This window comes from Physella acuta, unplaced genomic scaffold, assembly GCF_028476545.2.
Source record: "Physella acuta isolate Inbredline_101_S28 unplaced genomic scaffold, ASM2847654v3 ptg000282l, whole genome shotgun sequence".
NCBI classification, from domain to species: Eukaryota; Metazoa; Mollusca; class Gastropoda; family Physidae; genus Physella; species Physella acuta.
This window is the reverse complement of record NW_026731801.1, coordinates 195,838-205,368: the sequence shown is the minus strand read 5'-3', so window position 1 is coordinate 205,368 and position 9,531 is coordinate 195,838. Positions and strand designations below refer to the sequence as shown.

The 9,531-nt window shown below is 36.2% G+C and overlaps 1 protein-coding gene across 1 annotated transcript; it reads left to right on the top strand.

The window, feature by feature from the left end:
- The first annotated feature begins 995 nt into the window (after positions 1 to 995).
- Positions 996 to 9,109, top strand: LOC131939517 (uncharacterized). Its single transcript, XM_059297856.1, has 11 exons — positions 996 to 1,065; positions 2,026 to 2,217; positions 2,411 to 2,502; positions 3,128 to 3,255; positions 3,428 to 3,490; positions 3,859 to 3,962; positions 4,215 to 6,376; positions 6,563 to 6,769; positions 7,358 to 7,544; positions 7,674 to 7,775; positions 8,201 to 9,109. Exons 2-11 carry the CDS (start codon positions 2,051 to 2,053, stop codon positions 8,691 to 8,693), a joined length of 3,705 nt encoding a protein of 1,234 aa, XP_059153839.1. The 5' UTR covers positions 996 to 1,065; positions 2,026 to 2,050; the 3' UTR covers positions 8,694 to 9,109.
- The last annotated feature ends 422 nt before the right edge of the window (positions 9,110 to 9,531 follow it).

Sequence of the window (9,531 nt, the reverse complement as noted above, 5' to 3'; positions counted from 1 at the left end):
GGAGTTAGGGGATAAGAACCCAGTGGAACGGTAAATAATACCTGTCTCACGTAAAGGTACATCTATTGGCGTCGTTTATAAGGAGAAGGTTTTTATAATTAGTATAGGCTAGATTATATCTCACTTCTAATGCAGCGATTTCATTCAAACCTTTTCAGATACATTCGTCTTCGATGACAATCCAAGAATATTTAACACTAGGTTCATCATTAAAATGTAATTAAAAAATTACAAAATTGAATAATAAAAGGGGAGGTTACAAGAATAAATAGGCCTACTAACAATAGCTCAATCAGCTAGCAGACGACCGTGAAATTTTGGTCACGGTTGGTTGGTTTCTTGCCTGAAAGTCTACCACGGAATAAGTAAAATAGGGCAGAAAACTATCTTTTTTATTATGAAACAAACTTTCTTTAATAAAAGCATTGGTCGCTCAGGATATCTCTTATTTATTTACTTATTTTTAGTGCATTTACTATAAAGGGGTCGTCCATAAATGACGTCACACTCGTAGGGGGTCCGTAATTTTGTGACGGTGTGTGATGGGGGGGTCAGGTGGTGTGACATTTTTGCATTATTAAACTCGTGGGGTTCGGTACCGTGTTCTCTTTTATTTAAAAAAATTGTATATACTTTTATCACTGAAATCGTAAGCAAAGCATTAATTTATATTGATACTTATTATATTATATTATGAATACTAGATAATGGTTTTATAAATTATATTTAGCCCATTTCTTTCGAATGAGCCGCTTTTTGGCTTTATTTGCCAGGGAAAAGTTAAAATGTAAATGTAGGCTACAGTTTTTTAGAAATAAAAATAAAATGAACGATTTTTTTCTTTCTGACCATATTTTTTCTCGCCAAGTTAGATGCCTTTAATGAAATTTAATGCACAGTTACGAGCAAACAACACACTTAGATGTTTATCTTGTTTTATTTCTTTTCTTAATAGTTCTATTATAAGCGGAAATTTAGGCTTATCTGGCCTACAAGATAAATGTATGCCCATTGCAACAGGATTAGTGCGGTTGTTTTGATTTTGTTTTAAAAAGTGAAGTAATGGTAGGTATTTCGTATGTTATTTTAAAAATTCTTAGTCATAAGTATTAAGCTTTTCTGTGTTTTAAATCGTACAAGAAAGTATTCTATAATTATCCATGTCAGGTGTTGTTGGTTAACATTTTTCTTAGACACGCATTCAATTACTAGATCTAGATCTAGATCTAGAATCTAGATCTAGATTCTAGATCTAGATCTAGACTAGATTCTAAGATCTAAGTCTAGTTTAGTCTAGCTCTAGCTAGGCCTAACGCGGCTAACGCCTAACCCTAAATTGAAAATTGCCTAAAACTACTGCTTAAACTAAAAGTTAAAAAATTAAAAGACTAATAAGAAAAGTATTAAAGTAAAGTTTGTTAAGTATTTTTAAGTAGACCTAGGCTATTTATTTTATTTTTATTAGGGCGGGGCCTAGGCCTAGTAGTTAGGCCTAATAGTTATTTTACTATTTAATTTAGCCTAATAGTTATAGTAATAGTAAATAACCCTTATGCCGCTAATAGTAGGCCTCTATTATTTAATTTAGATCTAGATATCTAGATCGAGATAATCCCCGTAGAGTGGTAGACCTAGATCTAGGACTTAGAATAAGATTTAAGATGTGTGTGTGTGTTTGTCTGTCTTTTATTATGCATTACTACACCTCTCATCACAACGGCCGTGAAACTTTGGGAAGTTGTTGAGAATATTCCAGGGGAGGTTTCTGCAGAAAAAAAAATTTCAAATTTGCAGGGATGGCTCTCCGGCAGGGCGTGATTTGTTTTTTCTCTATATGCTGTATATAAAAATAAAAGTTGATTGCGGTTTCACGCAATTCATCCGATCACCATCAAACTTTGGGGAGTTAATTAGAACACTCCAGGTGACGTTTCTGTAAAAAATCTTTTTTTTTTTGTTTTAGCATAAGATATGCCTATTTTCAGTATAAACTGTTTCAATAGATCTTATTGACATCCTTTTCAGATAAATATTGAATCTTAGTGACAATATGGGTATGCCAGATGAGATGGATGGACCTGTTAGCAAGAGACCTCGGTTAAGCCTACGCACCTCTCGTAAGCCAGGATTTTCAGGAAATATTGCTGGTGATAACCCTGCTGATGTAATTCAGATCAAGTCAGAGGATACACCTTCATTCTTCCCACCTAAAACCTTGTGAGTATTGGTTTTAATATAATATATTTTAACCCTACCATATAATTATTATTGCAGATAAATAACAATTTTGGCAAGTTGATTATAGGAATATGGCTTACCAAAGAAAAACTGTTAGTCATATGTAAAATAAAACATTTGTATCAATAAACATTTTGCTAAATAACATTTTCTATCTGTTTTTATTTGACAGAGGATCACATAGTGAGAGTGTAAGCCTTACACCTAACCTTCCATCATCAGCTGATCCATTGGTGCCACCAGTTGCATCTCTCTACAACCTTGGCAAGTTTGTTTTTTTTAAAGACATTATTATACTCAGTCTTTTTCAACTTGTTGAATTACACAATCAGAATTCATCTCCTTAAATGCCACCATGCTGAATTACTCAAATACATAACAGATATTCATTAATTTTGCCATGCGGCAAAACTACAGAGCCTAATTGGTGCTCTTTATTATATCTGATCTAGCGTTAAGATATAAAGAAATAATCTATATAGCAATGTAATATATTGATGCACAAGACATTCACTGTTTCATTCTCACTAGATAGAAAGCTGTGCCACCTTTTCACCCACTCATGTTGTATTTATACCCATGTGTAGCCTTTGAACTTTTCTTGTTGCACTTGGTGGTTCTTCAAATTTTTCTAAGACTAAATACAATGTTAATGCAAGTTGGAATTTTAGCATAGTAGCCAACTCTTGTGTCATCATAATACTGAAGTAAATGTAAAAAGCTATCAGTGTGATTGAGATAAAGTTGTGGAATTCAATTGATGAAAAACATTAGTTTTTTGGCAGAGCTAAACACTAATACTTGGACAAAGCCACCGTATGTTGTTAGGCACATAACATTAGGAAAACAGCATGTATACTAGTTTTAATTAATCCATTTTTATTTTTAGGAAATACTTGTTTTCTGAACTGTATGCTGGAAGTGTTGCGCTATACACCAGGTTTTCTCGGAGGTGTTAAACATCTACAACAGGAAATTGTTTTGGGAGAGAAAAAGGAAGAAGAGAAATTAGATGAGGTGTGAGGATCTATTATTTAAGTGTCATGTTGTATCTTTGCTTTACTGTGCTATTTTTGTCGTGTTGCATATATTGTTCTATGTTAGTCTGCTAAATGGATATGAAAAAAATACTCCTGTTTTTTTTTTAAAAGTTATTTAAGTATATGTATCATACATTTTTTATTCTCAGATAACTCAGACATGTAGTGCTGATGCACAGCTTGTTTGGGCAGTGGTTAAGAATACTCATAAAGTAAGATGTTTGTCATTAGTTCTAGTTAGTGTTTAGATTTTTTAATTTTATCTAAACTGTTATAGTTTTAGCAGGCATTATGATGAAATTTTAAATGTTACCATACTGCTGTTTTTCAATTATATATTTCCAAAAAAAAAAGAAATTTTTAAAATGTTGCTGCTCTATAATAATAAAAGTGACATCACAGTGAGCAGCCTCAAAAAGTCACTTTTCTTGCTTTGATTATTTAAACTCTCAATGACCCTTTATTGTCTGGTTTAAATGGTGGGGAATGCATTGTCGACAATTTCTAATAGAAAGTATTCATTTTCTCAGTACAGTAAAACAAAAATATTTCCATTTTGAATGCTGTAATCTTATTCCAGATGTATGAAGAAATGGAGACGAAGGAAATGTTGTATAAGGAAATGGCTACATCTGATGCCTCAAGCATGGCTATCAAACCCAACCCTCTGTTGGACAACATCAGGTTTGACAACTTCATAATTTTTTTGGTTTAGCATACCTCACTATGGGTTTCAGTAAATATTTGTATTGGTTATATTCAGTTGTTTATTGTATAAAAAAAAATATATATGCATGGTATATCTAAACATAAAATTGTAAATTTTAAAACAATTAAATTTACTTGTCAAGTAATTAAACTGTAGGCTACTTAAAGATAATCATAGCTGTATGTTTATCAGCTTTTAAATAATAACATGCCTTTTTTTTTTGTTAGGGAATTGAATCCGATGTTTGAAGGCCATTTCCAGCATGATGCTCAAGAGCTGTTACGATGTTTGCTATGCTATATTGAAGATGCAGAGAAAGAGTTAAATAAACTCAAGCTTAAAGAGACAGAGAAGATTACAGATGGGGCGGAAAAAGATGTTGAGGATGCTAGTTTGATCAGTTATGATGATGAATCTGCTGATAAAACTTCAGCGCCAGAGACTCCTGTGAAAGCAAATTTACAGCAGAATGAGAACACGTTGAAAGGTGGCGACCCTCTTTGCTGCAGCAAGGGTAAACCAGTCAAACGAGCCAGAGGTCGGCCAAGGAAAGCTTTATCTGCGATAGAGGTTACCCAACAACATGCACCACATCAGCAGAGGGTCAGCACATCGGTTAGTGCATGTGAGACTAGTCGTGTAGGAGACGATGGGCCAGAACCTATGGTCTGTGTAAACTCCAGGGGCAGTAAAAGAAAATCAAGCAACAGTAGTCTTCATAAAGTGGTGGAAAAAGATCCTCAGCAGTCTTCCATGTCTATGTTTTTAAAGACTCCAGTAGCTGGGGGTTGTGTGGATAGTACCCGGGATACAAGTGAAACGGATATTTCTGAAAGTAAAAAGAAATGTGTAGGTGAGAAAAAAACAGGCGGAGCAAGGTTTCTGTTCAGAAAACTTCAACAAAAATTATCTCTAGGCTCAAACTCTGATTCCTCTATGAGTGGAATCTTATCCATGTTTCCTCTCCAACAAATTAAACGGCTAGGAATGAGAGGAAGGGTGGTGGGTGACCCTTTGAAGCAAGAGTCGACCTCGGTCAGCCATGGAACTGCTGGTCACAGTAAATCAGTCCATGGTGAAGTTTTAGGAAGCGATAAAGCTAGTGATGACAATAATAACGCGCCAGTGTCCAAGGCTACACACTATACCCCAGGCTGTGCTTTCAATGTTGGTTGTCATGGAGACAACCTGCCAAAATATTTAACTTCATCAACTATTACTGACAAGTCTTCACCAAGAAAAAACTCCCCAGTGGCAAGCTGTGATGATATCTCTGCTCTAAATGAGAAAGATGTTCACAGAAGTATGTCATCTTATGATCTTGGCACAAGAAAGACTTCTCTGTCTTCATCACCGTCTACAATGTGTACTGATCATTCACCTGGAAACTGTGATGAAATATCTATTCTCTCTGACAAAGATAGTCTCGGAACGTCATCATCTTATGATCTCGGAATGAGAAAAATGCACCCTTCTCGCTCACCCTCAATACTGTACCCAGAAATTCCACCAGCAGATGCCAATCCAACCAACTCCAGCTCCAAGAAGGAAGTTGAAATAACTGTTCATTCTCCTTCCAAATGTAAGTCTCCAACTAGGACCAGATTAGGCAGAAATCTGGAGGGAAGTTTCGAGCATTCACACAAACACCAGGAAGAGACACCTGTTCATGGTCGAGTCACAAGCTGTGGTTCCAGGAGTTGTCCTCTGTCTGAAAGAAATACCCCAGCGCCGAATTCCCCTGCCCACTTGCAACATTCCCATTCATCCCACAAACACTTGAACCACCCAAATTGCTGTGAAGCTTTGAGTCCCAACTCCCCCAGGGAACTTGAAGTCCAGTTAAAAAATTGTGACTGCCTGGGTGTCAGCCCTGTTAGGTCAGTCAGTGCCAAACATGCTGTATCTGTGTTAAACTCAGACGACCCTGTGCCGTCTTTGAAGACTTCCACAGCCAGAAGAGCCATTCTGTGGGGCCATCCGGAATCACCAGATGCGTCACGTGATAAGTCAGAACGTAAACAAAAGCCAAGTCCGACTGGGGGTAAACAACTAAATGAGCAGACACCTCGAGTCTCAACGAGAAGGTCACCCAGCACTTCTCCAGGATCAGCTACAAGAGTTGATCACATGACCAGGAGGACTCCCTCACGCTCTCCGCCAACCCCTAGAAGTCCAAGAACTCCAGATGTCTCCCACTTTACACAGACGGTCTCCCTCAGACCTTTGTCCGTATCCCTGGACAATTGTGATTGGTTACTGGCTGCTAGAGGGCAGACAGTCAGCGCTAGTAAAGTCCTTCTAAGCATGAAGAAAAACAAAAACTCTAAATTACAATTCAATTATAACCTGAAGCTGTCAACAGATATTTTTAATCTTAATGCATCAGGTAAATTTATTTCTCTCTCACCATTTTTCTTAATTTTTTTTTTACTTAACTATTTAAAATACCTGTATTAGCATAATTTTTTCAAAGTCTAATATGGTATTAGTATACAAGAAACAATATTTGTTTCTGATTCTTAATTACTAAATTTCTGTTTTTAAAAGTTCAAAAGTTCTGACTTTGAAATAGATTTACTTTTTCTCTTCATGGGAGCAGAGGGTTATGTCCACGGAAATACCTTGGTAGAACACCTGTTTGGGGGAACAATGATGCACCGCACTAAGTGTCTGGAGTGTGAAACAGCCAGGGAGAGGCAGGAAGTTTTTATGGACATCAGCGTGCCTGTGAGAAGCCTCCATCCCCTGGACGTAGACAGTGATAGTGATGAGCCCATGGGTAAATGGCACTATAGCTTGGATGTTGACATTTTACTTTAACTGCAACCAATTATTTGTTTAGTGTGTTGTGTACTGGAACATGTTGATAGATCTAGATATTTTTTTTAATTAACAGCAATCTGGTAGATCATTAACCAATTATTTGTTTAGTGTGTTGTGTACTGGAACATGTTGATAGATCTAGATATTTTTTTTAATTAACAGCAATCTGGTAGATCGTTAACCAATTATTTGTTTAGTGTGTTGTGTACTGGGACATGTAGCTAGATGGAGATCAAGTTATTCTTTTAATTAACAGCAATCTGGAAGATCATTAACCAATTATTTGTTTAGTGTGTTCTGTTCTGGAACATTGTTGGTAATATGAGACAATTATAAAATACAAAACTAACGCCAAAAAAAAGCATAGGTCTAAACGTAAATTATTTTTACTTGATGTCAACCTTGTAAAAGGCTAGGAAACTGGCATATTTATATCTAAGAGACTTCATGATTTCATATCAAAATATTTGTACTGAAATTAGAGATAATTTATACATGTATTTCTGAAATGAATTTTACCCCATTTCCTGCTATATTTCCACAGAAGACCCAAGAGATTCTTGCTTGTCTAAGTTGGTGGAAGCCTTCTCTAACACAGAGAGGCTGAAAGACAACAACAAATATTTCTGCGAGGTGTGCAGCCACTATGTGGAGGCTGAACGTTCATGTCACTACACCACCCTACCCTTGGTTCTGACATTACACTTGAAGAGATTTGGAGCTAACTCTGGGTTAGTCCTTAGCTTCTCTTTTGTTCATATCACACTTTTTCTATAATTTGTTTTTCTTTATGTGTTGCGATTAAATGCAAGTACAAGTTTAACTAATTATGATGTAAAAAAAAAAAATTTCTTTTCAAGTTCACTTGGAGGGTTATCAAAGTTGAATGACAAGGTGACCATCCCCCAAAGTTTACCTTGCTTGAGGTACCAGTGTAAAAACTGTACAGACCAAAGCCACAGGTGAGTTGAGTTGAGCAGTGTTTACAACTGGTATCCGTGAGTTACCGCAGTAGTTGACACATGGTTGTGTTGTGTTTTGCTGTATATTTCAACCATAACAGAGGATGCATTTGGGTTTAAGTAGAACAGCAATTGAGGGTAGCCAACTACCTATCAGTACTCAATGCTGTCTACATAACTTGCAAAATTTGGATTACTAGAATATTTTTCTTTTTTTTTTTACTCATTAAAATAGTTTATATTTAGAATTATTTATAATATATATTTTATAATAAGATGTGATGTATTTATTCTTAGCATTATTTCTTGAAGTTTATGGTGAATTTTCTTTTAAATTATATTTCCAACCTTCTGACTTCTTTTGTTATTCAGCATGTATTATGAGTTTATGTAAACATATTTCATCAGTCTGTTTACCTTCTCAGATACTCACTCTATGCTATAGTCACTCACTCTGGAATGAGCATACTACATGGACACTACAGGGCCTACGTCAAAGTCCAGCCTCAGGTCAATAGGAAAGTTTTTGCTCAGCTTGCCAAGACAAGACCCAACTCGGAATGTGGTGGTGGAGAAGATAGTGCGGCTGAAGAGAAACCACCTTCACTTTATGAAACCTTTAAGGTTGAATGTCGACACGACCTGAAGCAAGGTCAAAGCAAATTAGCTGCATCTTACCTGAAGATAGGGGTAAAAGAAAGTCCAGGTGCTGGTCAGGCGAAGTTATCTTCCTTAGATGTGAAGGAGGAGTTGTCCTTCATGGAGAGTGGAGAGGAGGAAGGGTGTTATTGGCTAGAGTGTGATGATGAGTACATCAAGGTGATGGACGAGGTAGAGTTTGTGGAGAAGTTGGAGGAGAGGGATGGGGCACTCATGGGGACACCCTACATCTTGTTTTATCACAAGCTTGTAAACTGATCAACTGTGTTTTGTGGTGACGGTTGAGGCTGACTGTTGGGAAGGAATTAGAGGCTCTGCATTGTGGTTGGGGATGCCCTACATCTTGTTTTATCACAAGCTTGTAAATTGATCAACTGTGTTTTGTGGTGATGGTTGAGGCTGATTGTTGGGAAGGAATTTAGAGGCTCTGCATTGTGGTTGGGGATGCCCTACTTGTTGTTTTATCATAAACTTTTCAATAGTTGAGTGTTGTGTACTAGTGATGTTTGTCCTGAAGTAGGTCATGAGAAAAAAAATGGCATGCTCTTTGACCAATTTTGTTCCATATCCGGTTACTGTTTTTTGTTAACCTGTGATGAGCACAAGTTTGCACTTCCCTCCCTTACTTGGGCGCCCATGTTTTAGTGGAGTTGCTTCCCTTTATTTGGGGTGCAGTTTTCATCTAAAATTATAATCTATAATTACAAAATATGGATGGAAATTTAAGCAGGAAGCTAGAGAGGCATAATATGGACTTCCCTGTAGGCTGTAGTGAAAAGCCTACAATATTTGTTTCATTCATTGTTGGTCCTGGTGATTAGGTTTTTAAAGTTTTAATCTACAGTACCTGGTGTTATGAACTGTGTTTTTCCTTCCCTGAGTGTTAGACCTTAAATCTCCAGAGATATTTTTGTGTTTGTTTTACCCTTTTATTAATTTAAATAAATATATATATCTATATATTGTTGTATAATAATAATATAATGAAACTGTCTTTCTTAACCCACTTTTTAAACATGTTAATACTTATTGCTCCTGTTGGAGAAAAAAATGTTCATAATTAACTGTTTCAAAATGTTTTTGTTTTAAGATGTTT